The sequence below is a fragment of the Saimiri boliviensis genome, chromosome 10, assembly GCF_048565385.1.
Source record: "Saimiri boliviensis isolate mSaiBol1 chromosome 10, mSaiBol1.pri, whole genome shotgun sequence".
NCBI classification, from domain to species: domain Eukaryota; kingdom Metazoa; phylum Chordata; class Mammalia; order Primates; family Cebidae; genus Saimiri; species Saimiri boliviensis.
In genome coordinates, this window is record NC_133458.1 from 48,558,947 (window position 1) to 48,580,619 (window position 21,673).

At 40.5% G+C, this 21,673-nt stretch overlaps 1 protein-coding gene across 2 annotated transcripts in view; it reads left to right on the plus strand.

Annotated features, from left to right (window-relative positions):
* The window catches only part of LAMB4 (laminin subunit beta 4), a 111,689-nt gene that overhangs the window by 9,199 nt on the left and 80,817 nt on the right, over positions 1-21,673 (plus strand). For both annotated transcript variants that reach the window (XM_003921091.4, XM_039472843.2), the window contains 8 exons: positions 5,318-5,475; positions 9,991-10,126; positions 12,747-12,820; positions 14,455-14,643; positions 15,697-15,760; positions 16,255-16,469; positions 17,651-17,771; positions 19,050-19,238. In XM_003921091.4, coding sequence (XP_003921140.3) covers positions 5,318-5,475; positions 9,991-10,126; positions 12,747-12,820; positions 14,455-14,643; positions 15,697-15,760; positions 16,255-16,469; positions 17,651-17,771; positions 19,050-19,238 — 1,146 coding nt within the window. The remainder of the gene's footprint in view (positions 1-5,317; positions 5,476-9,990; positions 10,127-12,746; positions 12,821-14,454; positions 14,644-15,696; positions 15,761-16,254; positions 16,470-17,650; positions 17,772-19,049; positions 19,239-21,673) is intronic.

Sequence of the window (21,673 nt, forward strand, 5' to 3'; positions counted from 1 at the left end):
GAAAATTTACCGTATATTTTCTTTAAATGACCAGATCTCCTAAATTCATTTTGAATTACATTCTGCTTTCAGGTTGTGTCATTTTTGAGGAACGTGTTGATTGTCAAAAGATATAAACATTTTTATTCTCTGAATTAATTCCAACTCATTGCTAATGTGATTTGGCATTTGGAAACTTCAGTCCAGGAAGGATATTGCTCAGGCTATGTTCAGGCATGAAACTTTAACTATTTACATTTCTAGTCACTTTTTGCCAAATATTTTAGACAAAAAGTTTATATTCACACTTATAATACTGCAGAAATAATAGTTCAATTTTCCTAAGTCCTGGAATATATTTTTTGAAAAAAAATTCTGATCAAAATAAGTTTGGCCAAGTCAGGTTATAAAAACATGTTAAATCTCTAAGGCAACAATTCCAATTAAATATGATTCAGGATGGAACTTGTCTAAAAGAATAAATCCCTGGAAGGGAAGTCTTAGTTTATTCATATGTAACATCAACGGAAATGTTACACCTGACCTTGTCTTTAAAAATCTTTGGTCTGCCGGGCGCGGTGGCTCAAGCCTGTAATCCCAGCACTTTGGGAGGCCGAGGTGGGTGGATCACGAGGTCGAGAGATCGAGACCATCCTGGTCAACATGGTGAAACCCTGTCTCTACCAAAAATACAAAAAATTAGCTGGGCATGGTGGTGCGTGCCTGTAATCCCAGCTACTCAGGAGGCTGAGGCAGGAGAATTGCCTGACCCCAGGAGGCGGAGGTTGCGGTGAGCCGAGATCGCGCCATTGCACTCCAGCCTGGGTAACAAGGGCGAAACTCCGTCTCAACAAAAAAAAAAAAAAAAAAAAATCTTTGGTCTATTGGAGTCCAAACTTCTGAATAGCTATTTATCCTAGATACCAATTCCAGAAAATAAAAATAAACATGAATGTGGATTGCTGGGTAAATTAAAGTCTGTGTTAACCATTTATTATATCACAAAAAAGCAGGTGTCCGATGGAGCTAGCTTTCTTCACATAGCTATCCCAGAGAAAGGGAAAGAAATATTGTGCCTTTGCTTTAGAATAATAATCTTTGCAATGAGGTTGAGAATAGAAAATTTTCTGTTCAAAGTGTCATTTAGTGACTTGTGTGGGTGGAGACATTATCATATTCTTAGCTGTAGAACTTATGATCTATGTATGTTTCATGCCTGATAATCACAAAATGAACGGATTAATAGAATAGTTCATATGAATAATGTGTACATAAGAGAAAGAACATGGTTTTTTCAATAAACATGTAGGCTATTTTGGAGGTCAAATTGAAGGAAAGAAACCCATTAAGTGTAAAATAAGTTCATGAAAAGATTATTTTATTATGTTTTTTAAATGGAGAAAACTGAGAAGAAACCAAGCTCATTTCACTGTATGGTAATTATTTTTTATTATAGGCCCATCCCTCTCACTCCTGTCTACTGAAATAAGGCTTGACAACAATTTTCATGTCTCAAGAATAAAGCATGTAAGAGCAGCTAGAACATGTCATGTGTGTGTTTTTAGAGTCTGTGATTTGCTTGGTTTACCATCCAGAGGCTGATGAAGTTGGGGATTGTTTGCCTCTTTTACTTTTTATTTTGAAATAATTGTAAGGTTACACACAGTTGTAAGAAATAACACAGAGAGAGACTGTATACCCTTCACTCAATTTCTCTCAGTCATGCATTCTATATAACTACAGCACAATATCACAACCAGGAAATCAACATTGATGTTATTCACAGGCCTTATTCAGATTTCACCAGTTACACATGTATTCATATATGTGTGTATTTGACTCTACGTCATTTCATCACCAAGATCAGAACAGTTCCACCACCTCAAGGATTCCTAGTACTACCCTTTTATAGCCACATCCACCTTCCTCCCTCCCTGCCTTCCTAACCCTTGACAACCACTAATCTGTTCTCTATCTCTATAATTTTGTCATTTAATACTGTGATACAAATAGAATTATGCAGTATATAACCTTTTCTTCACTCCGTACCATTCCTTTGAGATACATCCAAGTTGTAGCTTATATCAGTGTTTCACTACTTTTTTTTGCTAGGTTCCGTGGTACAGATGTACCTACCACACTTGATTTAACCCTTCACCCAATGAAGGATGTTGGGTTGTTTCCAGTTTTTGATTATTACAGATAATGATGCTGTGGATATTTGTATGTGGTTTTTTTGTGAACATAAGTTGTAATTTCTGTGGGATAAATATTCAAGAGTTTCCTTGCTGAGTTGCATGATTAGCACCTGCTTAGTTTTGTAAGAAACTACCATACTCTTCCTGGGAGTGCCTGTACCATTCTTCATTCCCACCAGCAATGTATGCCAGATCTTCACATCATTTCCAGCATCTGGTGTTATCACTATTTTTATCTGCTATTCTGATCAGTGTGTAGTGATATCTCATTGCGGTTTGATTTGCGTTTCCCCAGTGGCTAATGATGATGAACCTCCTTTCATGTGTTTATTTGCCATCTGTGTATCTTCTTCAGTGAAATGTTTCATTCATGTCGCTTGCCATTTGCTCATTTGATCGTTTTTTTTTTTTTTAAATGTTGAGTTTTGAAAGCTCTTATTAAATTTTGAGTATAAGAGCTTTGTTGGATATGTGGTTTGCAAGTATTTTGACAAGGTCCAATTTTCTAAATTCTCCTTGTATGGATCATGTTTTTCTTGATAGAAAATTCTAAGAATTATTCACCCAGACCTAAATGCAAGATTTCCTCCTATGTTTTATAAGAGTTTTATAGCTCTATAGTTTCACATTTTACATTTAAGTCTATGCTCAATTTTTAATTAATATTAATATAAGATGTGAGGTTTTGCTTGCAGTTTATTTTTTCTTTTTCTTTCTTTTTTTCTTTTTTTGTCTGTGGATCCAATTGCTCCAGCACTATTTATTGACAAGGCTATTCTTCCCCCATTGAGTTGCATTTGCACCTCCAAAATCCATTGGACATATTTGTGTTCGTCTATTTCTAGGTTCTCCTTTCTGTTCTATTGATCTATGTATTTATTCCTCTGCCAGTAACACAGTTTCTTCTACATTGTAGCATAGTAAGCCTTCATATTGGGAAGAGCTATTCTTTCGCCTTTATTTCTCTTTTTCAAAATGTTCTGGCCATTCTAGGTCCTCTGCCCTTTCATCTAGAGGCTATTTTACATCTACAAAATTATGACTATCATTTTGAATTGCAATAAAGAGAAAACTAGTGCTTAGATTTGGCCTCCAGAATCAAACAGGATTCTCATGCTTTAATTGAATTAACAATAAAACTATACTGTCCTTTTATGTAGTTTTAAAAAAAGAAATAAAACTATTTCTGTAAATATCAGAGGCATGTGAACCAGAACAACTCCATCTTGAACAGGAGCTGGGTAAAATGAGGCTGAAACCTACTGGGCTGCATTCCCAGATGGTTAAGGCATTGTAAGTCACAGGATGAGATAGGAGGTCAGCATGAGATACAGGTCATAAACACCTTGCTGATAAAACAGGCTGCAGTAAAGAAGCCAGCCAAAACCCATCAAAACCAAGATGGCTACAACAGTGACCTCTAGTCACCCTCACTGCTACACTCGCATCAGCGCCGTGACAGTTTACAAATGCCATGGCAACATCAGGAACTTACCCTATATGGTCTAAAAAGGGGAGGCATGAATAATCCACTCTTGTTTAGCATACCGTCAAGAAAGAACTGTAAAAACGGACAACCAGCAGCCCTCCGGGTTGCTCTGTTTAGGGAGTAGCCATTCTCTTATTCCTTTACTTTCCTGATAAACTTGCTTTCACTATACGGTATGGACTCACCCTGATTCTTCCTTGCACAAGGTTCAAGAACCCTCACTTGAGGTCTGGATCTGGACCCCTTTCCTGTAACTTAAGTAGCTACCCACAAAATAACTACAGTAAAGTCTCATTACATATATGTTTAACTTTGTGTATGTTAACTTTAGATCTTAACCCCCAGTAAGATTCACTTTGTTTTATTCAGTCTTCCCAACAATTAACAAATCCATTAATAAATTATTGCTTACCAAAGTGTAATAGTTAACATGATGGAACAAACTCTGCAGGGAAGAAATATTTCAGATGACCCTACTCACCCCTCATGCCCATACAGATGTTTAACAGTTATCTTAACTCAGAATGATTGGCATGCTTGCTCATTTGCATGTAATGTTTCCTTTGTTTCCTTCTTTAACTTGATGGTTCTCAAATGTTATGTTAGGATTTGTCTATACAAAACCATGTATACTGTACTATATAGGTAATTTATGAAAATTTCTGGAGTATATGGATTTATAACTTAATTCCTGAGATTTAACTTTAAATTCAGTCTCTAGTAAGACATGTTGACCTCCCCACTTCCAAAATTATAGGATTGTTTTTGGTTTTGCTTATGAAATAGGGTCTCGCTCTGTTGCCCAGGCTGGAGTGCAATGGCACAATTATAGCTCACTACAGGTTCGAATTCCTGGGCTCAAGTGATCCTCTTGCCTCAGCCTCCTGAGTAGCTGGGACTACAAGCATGCACCACCACGCCTGGCTAATTTCTTTTAATTTTTTGTAGAGATGGAGTCTCACTATGTTGAGGAGGCTGGTCTTGAACTCCTGATATCCAGCAGTCCTCCCACCTCAGTCTCCTAAGCACCAAGATTTACAGGCATAAGCCAGTTTGCCCTGGCAAAATTCAGAGGGTTTCTAATACTGGAAGACACTTAAAGGAAATCGAATTTAGCATTTCCCAAGTGTTTTCCTCGTATTGCACAAAATGTTAACCTGATTTGAATGAACAGTGCCTTTTATGGTGAAATAACTTAGGGAAATGCTAAACTAAGCAACTCTAAAGAGGTTTGATTTGTTCATTTTATTTTTTTCATGGAAGCATTTCTCAGACTTTCATATGCGGGTGTCCACTGTAATATCTAGGAGAGCAATATAGAATGCGGTATCTTTCAAAGGTATTGTTTTCGTCATCTCTTTTTCATGGAGAATCCTGCTGATATGGAATTCAGTTCAACACATTTTAGTATTTATCTTTAATCCAAATCTGTATTTTGAAAAAACTGAGACTCCAAGAGTTACTACACCTCATGCCACCTAGCAAGCAAAGTAGGGACCATTTATCATCTATTAATAAACGTAAAAAGTCTGATACATCTTTGGTCAGTGCTAAATAAATAACATAACTTACCACTTTAACCAGTTGTTTCTGCAGGCCCTGTGCTATTCTGAGACTGCCTTCTGTGTAAGCTGTTTCTGTTGTGTTCAAGGGTGGCTCAGTTACTCGGAAGCTCAAGATGACTGCAACAGGGGTGCCTGTCATCCCACGACTGGCGATCTCCTGGTGGGCCGCAACATGCAGCTTACGGCTTCTTCTACCTGTGGGCTGAGCAGAGCCCAGAAATACTGCATTCTCAGTTACTTGGAGGTAGGTTGGCACCTTGTTTATTTGATTGGTCATTACTTAATCGAGAATGTAGATTTGTTCAGGTACATCTGGGGCTACTCAGACATTAAAGAAGAAGACAACATTCCTTCCTAAACAATGGAGACACTGGTGCAGTTGTCCCTCAGTATCCAAGGGAGATTGGTGCCAGGACCCTTCCCCACAACACCAAAATCCATGTATGCTCAAGTCCCTGCTCCAAAATGGCATAGTACTGATATGTATCCTCCCCTGTACTTTAAATAATTTTTAGATTAATTATACTACCTAATATAATATAAATATTCTATAAATAATTGTTACACTACATCTTAAAATTTGTGTTATTTTTATCGTTTTATTGTTATTTATCTTATTTTTATTTTTTATTTCATTAGGGGCAGGGCTATTGCCCAGGCTGGAGTGTACCTCAGCCTCTGAAGCAGCTAAAAATACAGGCATGTACCACCACACCTGGCTAATTTTACTTTTTTTTTTTTTTAGAGACAGGGTTTCACTGTGTTGCCCAGGCTGGTCTCGAACTCCTGGCCTCACCCTATTGCCCAGGCTGGAGTGTACCTCAGCCTCTGAAGCAGCTAAAAATACAGGCATGTACCACCACACCTGGCTAATTTTACTTTTTTTTTTTTTTAGAGACAGGGTTTCACTGTGTTGCCCAGGCTGGTCTCGAACTCCTGGCCTCAAGCAATCTTTCCACCTCAGCCTCCTGAGTTGTTGGGATTACAGGCAAAGCCACCAGGCCTAGCCTGTTGTTGTTTTATTTATTTATTTTCCCCAAATATGTTCAATCCTTGGTTGGTTGAATCCACAAACATGGAACCCACAGATAAGGAAGGCTAACTCTCATATAATTCAAAGTCCAGGAAACCTTGACTAATCAAAATAAGAAAGATCTGCTTAACTTCCATTTCTTGTTACTCTCAGAATGAAACATAAAGTCTTTTTGGTTCAGTCTTTGTAGGGCATTGCTATAAATTTACTGGTATACTTGGTTACCTTAGTCGCTCCCATAGAACAAACATATTTGACTCATTTAATGAAGATTAGGGATCACCAGGGTCTGCTGCCATTGTGCTGAACACGAGTCCTCATTGCTCTGCCTTAGCTAGAGATAGAGGAGGTGAAGAACTGAGTTGATGGTACAGCAACATCATAATACCACTTGGAAGTTGTACTGTCTAAAAATCACAAATTCCCAAAGTGGACATATTTTTGAGCATTTTCCCCTTAAAGATCAGTTTTATAAAAGGATCAGCGGCTTTTCAGGTGTATTTTCCTCTCCATGTACTGGCAACAGAACAAGCATTCAAGGTCATCTGAGTATCGTCCCTACCGAAAACCCTGAGGTAATCACGTCCACCCCTTAAATGGGAGGATGTGCAGGAAGGAAGTTGGACATAAGCCTAATGTTAGTGGTCCAGGCTTTTCCATGTATTGTTCACTTAAAGCAACTTGTTTAAGTCTCTGGGAAATGCTTTGTATTCAAATTGGTTTCTAGTAAAAGGTGATTATTATAAATAAGTGGAGACAATACTTGCCTGTGTAGCACTGTTCTAAGTTTGGGAAGTACTTGTGTAAGAAAGCAAATTATCTTCAGGTGCAAGGAAATTACATGGTGGAAGTTCTGCTCAACTCTGGGCAGGTGACTAAGTCTAGGTGCTCTGGACAAAGAAGTCGTTCTCAACTCTTTATTTATTTTCGAGATAGAGTCTCACTCTGTCGCCTAGGCTGGCGTGAGTAGCACGTTCACAGCTCACTGCAGCCCCAACCTCCCAGGCAGGTGATCTTCTCACCTCTGCCTCCACCTACTGGTGGAGTAGGCAAGCACCACCATGCCCTGCTAATTTTTGGTATGTTTATAGAGACCACATGTTGCCCAAGCTGGTCTCGAACTCTTGGGCTCAAGCAATTTGCCTGCCTCAGGCTCCCAAAATGTCAGGATTACAGGCATGAGACACCACCACTTTGCAACACAAGTGCCACCATCCTGTTCTCCAGCCACTGGCATTTGCTTATTGTTGCCTGAGCCAACATACTCTGATGATAATTAGAAACTGGTATTCCTTTCTTTTTTTTTTTTTTTTTTTAAGACAGAGTCTTGCTCTATCACCAGGCTGGAGTGCAGTGGTGTGATCTCGGCTCACTGTAACCTCCGCCTCCTGGGTTTAAGCGATTCCCCTGGTTCACCCTCCCAAGCAGCTGGGACTACAGGCATGCACTACCATGCCTGGCTAATTTTTTGTATTTTAGTAAAGATGGGGTTTCACCATGTTGGCCAGGATGGTCTCGATCCTGACCTTGTGATCTGCGCACCTCAGCCTCCCAAAGTGCCGGGATTATAGGCATGAGCCGCCTCGCCCTGCCAGAAATTGGTGTTCTTACATCTCAAAGTTATACCACCAAAAATCGAAGTAACTCCAACTGTGGAGGCTTCTATTGTCTAGAGAATTACAGAGATCTTAGAAAGCTTAGAGCTGGAAAAAAATCTCAAAATATTTCAGGCTGACAAAGTGTATTATAGGAAGAGCTATGACCACTAGTCTAGACAAACATTCATGCAGTGTGGAGGATGATTTTTTTTCACCATCTGTTATCTAAGAAAGAGCTACCAAGCAAAACATTTTGTTCAGGAGCTTTCAGTCGACTTTGACCTATCAAGCTATCCAAGATGGAACTCACATTTGGTGGCCACAACGAAGCATCCTTTGAAGCCAACCTTATCAAAGATTATATCTCTAAAATGTTAATCAAAAAATGGCCCACAGCCCTGAAATTAAACATTTTCTTCTTAAGTAATTTCCATAGTATTATTGGAAATTATTTGAATTTTTATCACTTTTGATAAAATCACAAAGTTTCTACTGGTCACTAGGATGAGCCTACCCCTATGCAAAATTTATTTAGCATTAATTTTGCCTTAATTTTCAAAGGGCATTTTGGCTTTCTTCAACAATAAGGCCTGTAGTGACCAATGATGCTGAAATATACTCATTATATCTATCTCTTTAAGGGGTGATTTGTTTTGACAGACTGTAGCTGAAATAATCCTTGAAATCATCCTGCATTTATTCAATACATTTTATTGAACATCTGTGTACCACACACTATTCTAGGTAATGGAGATACAGCAATAAACAAAACCAAGTCCTTGCCTCATTCGGTTTTGATTCTCATCATGGAGAAAGACAATAAACCAACAACTGTATAATGTAGTCTCAAGTAGTGATAAGGGCTTAGGAAATATAGAAAGTAGGACAAAAAATAGAGAGTGGCAGAGGGCCATGGGGGTGAAAAGGTGGTGGCATTTTAGATAGGGTAGTCGGGGAAAGGCTCTTTGAAGTGAAGGCATTTAAGCAGAGGCCTGAAAGAAGGGAAGGAGCCAGGAGGTAAGAATAGCTGGGAGGAAGAACAGTTTGAACTCTTCTGACTCTAAGTGCTTAAAAAACAGCAAGAAGCAAGTGTAGCCAGAGTTGAGTGAAAATCCAGGTGGACATAAAAGCAAAGAGGTGGCCATAGCCAAATTATACTGGGCTTTGCGAACCATGATGAACACATACGAGCAACGTGCGCCGAGTAACACCCACTGAGCTCCTATGCTGTGGTAGGCAATTTCCTGCACAGAAGCTTATAATGATCAGCCCCCACTTCTTGGAAGCTTTGCACAATTGCTCCTGCAGAGTCCCGTGAGTATTAGCCAGGAATAACTGCAGGCCGCTGACGGGCCTTTGGAAATCCTTGTAGAGCCCCTTAGGAGTTTCAGGTATGGCTATAAGTAGATGCATTAAATTAAGCAAGCTCAAAGGCCAGTCTTTGCTGTTGTAACCTTCAAAAATCTATTCGAAGCAGGCTGGGCGTGATGGCTCACACCTATAATCCCACTGCTTTGGGAGGCTGAAGCGGGCAGATCACCTGAAGCCAAGAGTTCAAGACCAGCCTGGCCAACATGGTGAAACACTGTCTCTACAAACAATACAAAAAAATAGCCAAGTGTGGTGGTGCGTGTCTGTAATCATAGCTCCTTGGGAGACTGAGGCACAAGAACCTCTTGAACCCAGGAGATTGCAACACTGTACTCCAGCCTCAGTGACAGAGTGAGATTGTCTTAAAAAAAAAAAAAATCCATCCTGAGCAAAACTAGTTCTGATTCACTAAGACCTTTTAAGAGGACTATATCCAATTTTTTATTTCTTCATATTATTTATGTATAGTTTAAAATAACTTCCAGACCCTTTGCCTCTTATATAACAGAAAATTAGTTTTACATAAATTTGCATTTTAAGTCCAAATGTATGAATTTATAAAATTTTAGGTAATAGTTTAGTTTGTTGTTGTACTTAGGCATCTATTGATGGAAATTTTGATGTCTTGTTATTTCCTCTGCTTTTTATTTTTAGCCAGTTCGGAAGACAAATATAGTAAGTACAGCTTGCCTTTAACTTAGACTAACAATAAGTAATTCCAGTTTTTATTTTTAATTTTAATGATGGTGTTTTCCAGGGGGAACAAAAATGCTTCATCTGTGACTCTAGATTTCCATATGATCCGTATGCACAACCCAACAGCCACACCATTGAGAATGTCATTGTAAGTTTTGAAGCAGACAGAGAAAAGAAATGGTGGCAATCTGAAAACGGTATGATTTAAGTTCCTTTCCAGTTGTTTATTTCTTCAATATTTTAATATGACATTCTCTTCCTTGTATGGTTTTAATAATGTCACAGTAAAGCATTATATTGGAATGGAACAGTGGCTTCCAAGAATGTAGGGTCCCATAGAAGAATAAATTTTTTTTTTCATTTTAACAAGAATACTTTCTTTTACAGGAAAATTAAAATGTACTTTAAGCACATAACTCAGAATTTTTCACTCTTTCCATGTGGGGGAAGAAAATATCTCTGCATCCTTTTGTTCTTTGTAAAAAAAAAAAATAAAGTTTATAAAGCATTGGTAAATTAAGCCTAATACAAAACACACTGATGTAACCCGAATGAATAATGCCGGTGGAAGTCTGAGAGTTAGCGCCAAGTGCTTTTTCCTTCAACACAGGAAGGGAAAGAGAAAAAGAACGTTTTGCTTCTTACTGTAAGCCAAAGTAAAATCTCTGAATTGAAAGGAGAGCTGGCTGCAGACTGAAGTTCTTTCTTTCCTGGATGTATGCCCTTCTCTCTTTGTGAATAGTTGTGATATTGAGCCTACAATGGCGCCGACCCTCTGGATTCCTAGATGCTCGCTGTAAAAGTGGACCTGATCAGGGATCCTCATGTCCCACCCCTGGCCATGGGCCTCATGTGCGCAAATGTACATCCATCCAGGCTGGCCTTGTCTAACGCAGGCTTGCCTACTCTTGATGACCCCTCTTTAACACTAGTCTAGAATTCTTCAGTTTTCCTTAGCCCCACAAATGATTTCATTCACTACATTGCTATGTGTTGCACTTTGGACCTTTGGACTGTAATTCCTCTATTCTCTATAGACACCTGTAGAGAATAGATAATATGTATTTCCTTTAGGAGATTTTAGACCATTAGAAGGGAGTGTGGGAATACTCGTAATATATAAGACAGTTTCAGGCAAGTATAATATGAGGCTGTTTTATTTATGTCATCCACTTGACCAATGATTGACTGTTGTCTACTAAATGCCATGTCATTTTGGATCCTCATTATTGATGTCAAGCTGGAATCTCCTTAATGAGGGTGAGGCATTTTTTTTTTCCATAGCCACCTGTCCTCCTGATGAATGGTGCCATTTTTGCTTAAGGGCTGTTTTGACCCTCACATCTAACATTTGTTCCATATCTCCTCACAAAGGCAATGTCCCTCTGTCCAAGCCAATGACATAGAGCAAGGATTTTGAACCAAGCACCTTAGAGAGAGTGACAGATATCCTTTCTAGAAAGGGTTAGGACCCTTGACACTCAGCCTGCAATGTGGCTGCCACTTAGCAGCAAACACATCCCTGAGCTTTTCACCCTAGAACTCTAGGCTGAGTCCGGATTCACTGCAGTCCAGCCACTGTCGTCTGAAGCCACACTGTCCAATGTGAGCACTTGAAATGTATCTAATCCAAACTGAGATGGGCTGGAAGTATAAAAGCATCCCAGACTTCTTTCTAAGATATAATTTTGGGAGAAAATGTATAATAAAGAATCATTAATTATCTGGCATTGTGTGGTGGCTTACACCTGTAATCCTAGCACTTTGGGAGGCCAAGGCGGGCAGATCACTTGAGCTCAGGAGTTTGAGACCAACCTGGCCAACATGGCAAAGCCCTGTCTCTACTAAAAATACAAAAATTAGCCGGGCATGTTGGAGCAAGCCTGTAGTCCCAGCTACTCGGGAGACTAAGGCAGGAGAATCCCTTGAACCTGGGAGGCAGAGGTTGCAGTGAGCCAAGATCCTTGCCACTGCACTCCAGGCTTGGGAACAGAGCAAGACTCTGTCTTTAAAAAAATCACTAATTTTTACAATGTTGATTATATGTTGAAATAACTTTAAAATATGTGAGTTTAAGTATATTATTACAAATAAATTTATCTGTTTCTTTTCACTTTTTAAAATGGCTGCTAAAAAATTTAAAATTACATACATGACTCACATTCTATTTCTGTTGGACAGTGCTGCTCTAGAGAGATCTGGGCTGCTTTTGTGTACAGGTTAGGGCCGATACCCCACATCTGTGCTGGAGATGGATCACAAATAGCTCAGTGCAAAGCCCTGACCAGGATATCTCTGCCACCTCCTCAGCCACAGAGGAGCCCACAGGTCCCTACTCCGAGAGGAATATTCCAAGCTGTATTGTATGCCAGGTGACAATGAAATTCTAGTTCAAAGACTGTTAGCAGCTCTTGCAAGAAACAGGTGCATTGATTTTTACTACCCTCTGGCTAGCTAGCTCATGTTTATGTGTAGTGAAGATTTCAGCACAAGGAAGTGAACCCTCACTTTCTCTCTTTCCATCTAGGGCAAATGTCCCAAAACTCTCTTGGTCGTATGTAATGCTGCCACATAGTGGCCATGTGTGTTGGCACTAAAACATGGATGTGGGCCCAGTCAGCGTGAAACCTATCCTACTTTCCAGACCTCCTGGCCTTGGAGTGGCATGAGACACCACTCCAGCAGACTGGGAAGAGTGACCACCAGCCTCGTGGCATCAAAGGGATTTTATTACAGATCAGCCACAGTGGGGAATTAACATGATAAGCAGGAGTCTCTCAAAATCACTGATTTTCTTCTTTCTGGATTTTTCTTTAGGTCTTGATCATGTCAGCATCAGACTGGACTTAGAGGCATTATTTCGGTTCAGCCACCTAATCTTGACCTTTAAGGTAAGATGAATAGGCCTGCTGCGCCTCCTTTATCTATTCCCCAGATGCTCAGTGTTTATCTGGAATTTTACTTCCTTGCTTCCTTGCAGTGAACAAAAACAGAGTAAGTTCAGACTTGAGCTTTGCCACCTGAGCTTTGACTCTTACATGAAGAAAAAAAAAATCAATGACCATGACTATATGATTAAAAAAAAATAGAAGGCACAGAGGAAAGGAAAACTCCCAGAACTGGGGTAATAAGAACCACAAGAACTATAAAGATAATTTTTAGGAGAGAAGGGCAGGATTTGGAAATTATTTAGGCGAATATGGAAAGGTTGTGATCAAGAGCAAAAGAAAAATTAAAGAGTCTTAACTAAGATTAGTCAGGTGCCAGATAAAATCATTATCTGTGCTTCTTTAGTTGTTCAGGAAAATTCTAATTTTGATGTCAGATTTTATGCTGGTTCTGGTAAGAAAAAATGAATATGAAGTTTAAAAAGTGAAATACCAGTCTTTGTCTCCAAAGAACTTACATGTAGTCATGGATACGAACATATAAATATAATAGAAAATTATAATACAGGCCAGGTGCAGTGGCTTATGCCTGTAATCCCAGAACTTTGGGAGGCCAAGGCAGGTGGAACACCTGAGGTCAGGAGTTTGAGACCAGCCTGACCAACCTGGAGAAACCCCATCACTACTAAAAATACAAAATTAGCCGGGCATGGTGGCACATGCCTGTAATCCCAACTACTTGGGAGGCTGAGGCAGGAGAATAGCTTGAACCCAGGAGGCGAAGTTTGCAGTGAGCTGAGATCACGTCACTACACTCCAGCCTGGGTCATAGAGTGAGACTCAGTCTCAAAAAGAAAAAGAAAAAGAAAACAGAAAATTTTAACACAAAGTGATAAGTACTGAATTAGCAGTATGATTGATTTAAAATGCTGGGGAATTTAAGAGGCTAAATCTGCTCTGGGGAACCAAGGTAAATTTCACGGATAGGGTTTGAAGGATGTATAAGAGTTTGCCAGAGGAAAAGCATACTTAGCAAAGAGAATCACAACAAATTGCTGTAAAATATTAACTATGTTAGCTTTTCCATTTATATGCCATGTTTCTTCCATTAATAATTCACACTGCCATAAACATTTTCACAGTGTAATTAGATTATGAGGACAAAGTGCATACTCATAAATATTGAAAAAAGACCATGGTGTGTGTATTGTGTAGTAGATTTTAAAAGATAGACTTGGCCAAGCGCAGTGACTCACACCTATAATCCCAGCATTTTGGGAGGCAGGTGGGCATTTGAGCCCAGGAGATAGAGAACAGCCTGGGCAACATGGCAAAACTCTGGCTCTATCAACAACTTATCTGGGCATGGTGACATGTACCTGTGGTCCCAGCTACTCAAGAGGCTGAGGTGAGAAAATCACCTAGGCCTGGGAAGTTGAGGCTGCAGTGGGCCGAGATCATGCCGCTGCACTCCACCTGGGTGACAGAGTGAGATCCTTTCTCAAAAACAAAGCAAACAGCAAAAAAGAAAAAAGAACGTTTATAAAAATAGAATTAGAAAATACAAATATTCAATCTTAAGTTGGTAATAAAATCTGCCTTCGTGAAACATGTCCACTCTTACTCATTTTTCCTAGACTTTTCGGCCAGCTGCAATGTTAGTTGAACGTTCCACAGACTATGGACACACCTGGAAAGTGTTCAAATATTTTGCAAAAGACTGTGCCACCTCCTTTCCTAATATCGCATCTGGCCAGGCCCAGGGAGTGGGAGACATCATTTGTGACTCCAAATATTCGGATATTGAACCCTCAACTGGTGGAGAGGTAGCATTTCCTTCCTTGTATTTATTTTACATAAATTAAACTTTTAAAATGTGTAATTAACTTACATGGAAAAAAATTGTAGATAATGTTTCCTGCAATGTAAGTTGGGCTGTTGCTGTTTAAAAAATGAAAGTGTCTAAATTGAAGTGAGTCCCAAATAATAAACACTAAATACGTTTTTTAGATGCAATCCTGCACACAAGTGCTCAGCTGAAGGTGAGCATGGGATAAAACTTAAATGGGACACCATGGCCCCAAGCACCCAGAAGAAGAAGCACCCATTTCTAACCCTTGCAAAGCCACGTAAGCTAGCAGCAGCCTGGCATTAGCTATCTCATCCCCGTGCTCTGTAAATCACCACCCCAGGGGAATCTGCCAGGAACATCCCTCTGAGCAAAGCTGGTGCCTGGCAGAAAGTTGGAGTGAATGGGATTGAACAGGTATAATTTTATCTGGTAGAACAGAAAGAATTAGTGGGAGAAGACAGCTCCAGAATTCCCCGCTAGACAGAAATTGATCATGGCTTGCCAACTGTCCATCACTACATCCCAACCCAGCATAAGCACTCTCTTTGCCATTTCTGCCTGTTATGAACCACTTGTACATAAAGAGCCAGAAATGACTGAAGAATACCTTTAATTTATGTTTGCTCTTGGTACTTCTGTTCCTATGGTAACCCAAATGATAATCTGTATTCTATGCCAGCTGGGAAGCAATGCTTCAGCCTTCTTGTAAGATCAGGGTCTCTTCTATAAGAGTGCATTTGATGGCCAGGTGTGATGGCTCACATCTATAGTTCCAGCACTTTAGGGGGCCAAGGCAGGAGGATCACTTGAGACTGGGAGTTCGAGACCAGCCTGGGCAACATAGGGAGAACTGCCACTCTACAAAAAAAAAAACTTTACAAATTAGCCGGGTGTGGTGATGCATGTCTGTGGTCTCAGATACTTGGGAGGCTGAAGTGGTAACATTGAGCCTGGGAGGTTAAAGAGTGTATTTGACAGTTACATTTTCAGGTAATATACTATAAATTTATCTACATTTGTTTTACAGGTTGTTTTAAAGGTTTTGGATCCTGGTTTTGAAATTGAAAACCCTTACAGCCGCTACATTCAAGGTATGAATTCTTTTATATTTTTCCTATCAGCTTTTTAAAAATTTCACATTTGGCATATTCCTTGTAAATACTTCTCTGGGTTTTTTTTTTCCGTTTTCTCAAGACAATGTCTTGTTCTGTCACCCAAGCTAGAGTGCAGTGGCACAATCTCAGCTCTCTGCAACCTCCACCTCCTGGGTTCAAGCAACTCTTGTGCCTCAGCCTCCTGAGTAGCTGGGATTATAGGCATGCGCCACCATGCCTGGCTAATTTTTGTATTTTATGTAGAGATGGGGTCTCACCATGTTGCCCAGTCTGGTCTCGAACTCTTGAGCTCAATGAATCCTCCTGCCTTGGCCTCCCAAAGTACTGGGATTATAGGCACAAGCCGCCACACCAGGCCTGTAATCGCTTTTCTATGGTATAATAAGGGTATATCAGTATGTCAGTCAAGGAGAATGCCTTGAACTGATGCACCTCAAATTCATTTTGATTCATTATTTTCATTTCTTTAGACCTTGTGACACTGACAAACCTGAGGATAAACTTTACCAAGCTCCACACCCTTGGGGATACTTTGCTTGGAAGGAGGCAAAATGATTCCCTTAATAAATACTACTATGCTCTGTACGAGATGGTTGTTCGGGGAAGCTGCTTTTGCAATGGCCATGCTAGCGAATGTGGCCCTATGCAGAAGGTGCGGGGAGATGTTTTCAGCCCTCCTGGAATGGTGAGTTATTAATCCCAAAGAACAGTGGGCTGTCCTACCTGCCTTTCACTGTCCTGGTGCTGAATGTAGGTGAGACACTCCACATGGAGATCAACAAATCTAAGTGCCAGTTTTGTGCTCAAGTGGATACCATAGAACCTACCCTGATAGCCCACCTAGGGCCCTCCAGTTTCTCTACCCAGAGGCGCTTGTGGATTCTGGACATCACTGCCAGTGGACATCACTGAACTAGTGAGCAGAATTTATACTTTAGGATTTCAAGAGGCTTCATCTTGCCCTCTTTTCATTTGTTTTGTAGAGCATGGAGATTAGATGGGGAGGGATCATATCAGGTTGGTGCAAAAGTGCTGTTCTTGCACCACTTGTAATTGCAAAAACAGCAATTTCTGTTGCACCCACCTAATAATTTCACATTCATTCTCTCACAGAAACTCTGCTGAAGGACTTTTGTATACAAGACCCTGTAGTCAATACTAAGGCATTTCAGCAATATCTGATATTGTAATCCAAGCAGCCTTCTTATACTGGAAATGGCTGTGATCGCTCTCATCTGGGGAGACTCGCCTTAAAAGACACTGTAGACACGTTGTAGTTTTATGCAGAGCCCTAGAAAGTGTGTCTACTAAATAATTGTAAACTGTTTATTAGGCATAATCATACAAGGCTTCATGTTGAGCTAGTGTGCCTTCCCATTCGGCTGCCTCTGTTTCACTGGAAATAGAGCTTCTCTCTCTACATATGGGCCATTTCGAGCATTTGGGGAAAATCCAGGAGAATCATATGCCTTTCTTCAGCTTTGTTCCCTTTTCTAACTCCCTCTTTTCTCTTATGCTCCTAAACCACCCCACATACCACTCCCCTCCAACTCCCCACAAGTCCCCCAGCTATCCTGTCCCTTTTTTATTGAGGGCCACAAGGTGCTGTCCTGAAACTAGAACCCAGAAAAGCTTTAAAAAAAAAAGATTGTATTTTATAAGTTCACTGAACTTTTAAAATTTTTATAAAGTTTAAAGCTAGTTCAGAAAATAATGGAAGATAGTCAAGATTGGTACTATAATTAACATGTGGAAAACTAAGAATCAGAGAGGTACCATTACTTGGTATTTCATTTCCCATTTAAGGATCCCCAACCTCCCCAAGGAGAAGCCTTCTTTTAACGCTGTATTTGTTGCACAATGCAGGTTCACAGTCAGTGTGTCTGTCAGCACAACACAGATGGTCCGAACTGTGAGAGATGCAAGGACTTCTTCCAGGATGCTCCTTGGAGGCCAGCTGCAGGCTTCCAGGACAACGCTTGCAGATGTGGGTGAAACTCAGTTCTCTGCATAGACTCAGTGTGCTCTGGGTTTCCTTATTTTAAAGAACACTTGGTTCACTTCTCTGGGCCTGCAGGCACCAAAGTGGGGAGCTGTCCTTCCAGCTCCTATAGTGCGATACACTGATGTTCCCAATTATCTCGCACAGAAGAATCACCAATGTCTCCAACCCTCACACAATGAATTAAGTTTAATTTTAAAAATGAGAGAGTAAGCATGTTTCATGGCACCATTCCAGTGGAGCATCGGGGCCACGGAATGGCCGTGTCAGCAGGGACAACGCAACTCCAAGAATTTGGTGAACACTAGATTTAGTTCAGAGATCTGTACTGTCATCCTGAATAGTCATACATTCCATGAACATGACCTTAAACCCATCTGTAGGATAATAGGAGAAATGAGGTCCAGGATTGAGTTTGACAGGCTATTGTATTGTTTTAAATAAAACATTCAGGCTAATAAGATGCTGGTTTTGTTTTGGCTAACATGTTTGCTGCCTCTGAATTTTAATGAACTTCCAAACAAATCTGTTATTCAATTTCTTTTCCCAGACTAGGGAAAGAAGAATATGAGGGAATGAAATGTCTCTAGAAGAGCTCTAAAAAAAAAAAAAAAAAAAAAACCCACATTCGTGAGAGTCACAGTATACAAGACCCAGGAAGATGCAGCCTGACCTTAGTCTGTTTACAGGAAAAGAACCAAAAAGACAAACAGTGTAGACATGACCGTGAAGACAAATTCCCCCAAACAGCCTGCCTTTCTTTCCAGGCCTTTGGCCGAGCCTCAGATGAGATAAAACGGAACGCAGCCCTTGCAGGGCTCTGCCCATGCGGAAGGAGAGGCCGGGCCGGCTGAGCTCTGCCATCTTTTCTCAGAATCTCAGAGCATGCAGAACATTTCATGTAGACATTTCAATTGCACAAAGTATAAGTCCGTAAAAGTATCTTTTAATGAACACCACAAATATTGCACTCTGTGGCTTTAGATCACTGAAATGATTTACTTCTGTTCACTTGATTTTTAAAAACTACCTATTTCACGTGTGGGGAGCACGTTTTATGGAACGCGTAGGAGCAGAATCCGAGTGCTGGAAAGCTGCTCTGAGAGCACACGTTTTGGGCCTTTGTTCACTTCATGCATCTATACAAATGGCACGTAGTGGCCGGAGGACCCGGAGCACGAGCGGGGGCGCTGACCAGTGCGGGGGCGCGGGCTGCGCCACCCGAGGCCTTGGCCCACCTCTCTGCCTCTCTTCTCCCCTCAGCATGCAGCTGTAACGGCCACTCCAGCCGCTGCCACTTCGACAGGACTGCGTACGTGGCAAGCGGCGGCCTCAGCGGGGGCGTGTGTGAGGACTGCCAGCACAACACCGAGGGGCAGCACTGCCACCGCTGCAGGCCCCTCTTCTACAGGGACCCCCTCAAGGCCATCTCGGACCCCTACGCGTGCATCCGTGAGTCCCGGGCTCTGCCTGGCTCCTACCCACTGTCTGAGCAAAGTCCAGCTCACCGCACCCCCTCTGCTTAGCGGCGTCTCCAAACTACCCTATTCTCGGGGAGGGGAGGATTGCAAAAATACCTCAGCTTTAAAGAGCTCGTCTTTATGCAAACGAGTTGATCCAAATAATCTGCGTCTCTGCTGGTAGTTGAGGTAATTATGCAGGATTCCACCAGGAGGGGCAGACACCTTGCTCACTGCTGGGGAGGAACCAAAGGGGTGAAATTGACTAAAACGTTTGACTGGCTGTAGACAATTCAATTTTGCTCTTAAGATTCGTAAGCTAGCATGTTACTTAACTTACGCTTTAAAAACCCTTTAAAAATATTTTCTCTGGAATCTCAACTTCTTAAATGAAATATTTCAAGCATGTACAAAATAATAGAGAATAATGTAATGAACACCTTTATACCCCAGCATCAGCTTTCTCTAAACAGTCTTAACCTATTACCCTTGGGACTTTCTTTAATAAAACACTACAGGCACGATTGATGTCTCAGGCGCACAACTGTCCCATTTGTCTACCCCTCCTTGCTAGGAGTAAATTTCATATATTTGGCATTATCATGTTTGTTTTTCACACTTTCACATGTGTTTTTATCTGCAAACAATATATATTGACATGTTTTCAAAGTTTAGATAGATGATGTCATTTTCTATGTATCTTTCAGCAACTTGGGTATTTCCTTCAACATTATATTTTTGAGATTTTTCCATATCCCGTAGCCTTAGTTCTTCCACTTTCATTTCTTAAAGAATTAACAAAACTTATTCATTTTCTTTGGATGCTGCAGTAAACATTCTTGTGTATGTAGCCTTGTACATATATGCAAACACTGTCCTTAGGAGGCATACCTAGCAGTGGAATTTCTGGGTCATGGAGTATGGACTTCCTCGAATTGATTTAATAATACTGCATTGTCCCCTAAGTGAGTATGCCAATGGCACCTCACACCAATAGTAAATGGGAGTTTCCCTGGCTCTGTACCCTTGTCAACATTTGGTTTTGTCAAACTTCGATTTTTGCCATCTTGGTTTTACTACATTTTAATTTTTGCTAATCAAGTGGTATCTCATCATTGTTTTAATTTGCATTTTCCTGCAGGTCTGAGACTAGAGTGAGGCAAGGAAAGCACCTAAGTTCCAACATGCAAGGAAGAACTCACCATCAGGGGGGTGGAAGTGCAGGGCTGACACTTGCTGCTTGCACAAACCTGAGACAGGTGCCTCCTTAAATGTTGCACCCCAGCCACCTTGCCTGCTCACTCTCATCCCATCACTGCTGTGCATTTTTGCCTACATAAATACTCCAAACTGATTTCAAATACCCAGTGTCAGTAACTGTCTGAAAGCTTACTCTACTTGCAAACTAACAAGTTAGCCTGTTACTATTTCATGGGTACTAGCAGAAGACACGAAACTCTTAGGCCAAAGACAAAAGACTTTATAACTCATGGCATAGCAAGCAACAAGCTCCTTGTATTGGCCTGAATTTTCATGTCCCCAAGTCCCATGGGTGGGACACAAAGGATACCATGTGAATAGTGTATATCTAGTGAGTTTATGATACAGCCAAGGAACACTGAGCTTGAAGAATTCATTGCTTTATAGCAAGTGGAAGTGAGCCTATTTTTTAATCCGGGGAAGATGCCATTCCATCCCTCAAGGTTGCTTGTTGCAAGCACAACCCTGAGAAGTGTCCGGGGTAAAGAGCCAGTGGGGACTTGCATGGTTGGCACACTTAGCAAGAACGCTCATGGTACCAGCAGCCATGGAGGATTGCCTCTCCCAGTACTCAGGGCTCCTGCCTCTTAGGCTATATCCATATATTGTTAAGGTGGGGGCAGGGAAGCTGCTGTAAACTCTAACTTCAACCTTTATATAATCATAATACATAAAATGAAGTCTTATACTGTGTATTTCAGTGGCAACCTGAAAATATTCAATGTCCTAGATTTCAGACTTTAAGTGGTCACAATATAGAAAAAGCTTCAATAAAATGTTTTAGCTCAGATTACTCAGTAGGCACCTGACTATAAAATTTACCTTATGCAACCTGTTCAACGTTGTTAAAAAGGACTAGATTCTCAGAAAATATATTTCTTTAGAGCAATTTTCTAAGTATCCTACAGTTTTTATCACAATCTGTAATCATGCACACACATAAGTTTTATTGTTTTAAAAGCTATGTATTTATAAAAGAAGATTAAATTGCTCTGTTGGGTAGAATCAAGGAAATACAGTGATTGAAACAGATAAGCTAGGAATCTGGAAATAGATTTAGAAATAACAAACCAAATATTTTGAGCATATCAATCACTCTTATTCCTTAAGAACCACTGAGTATTAACTTGATAGTGCTTTTGAAAGAAACTGGGGAAAGAAAACTAG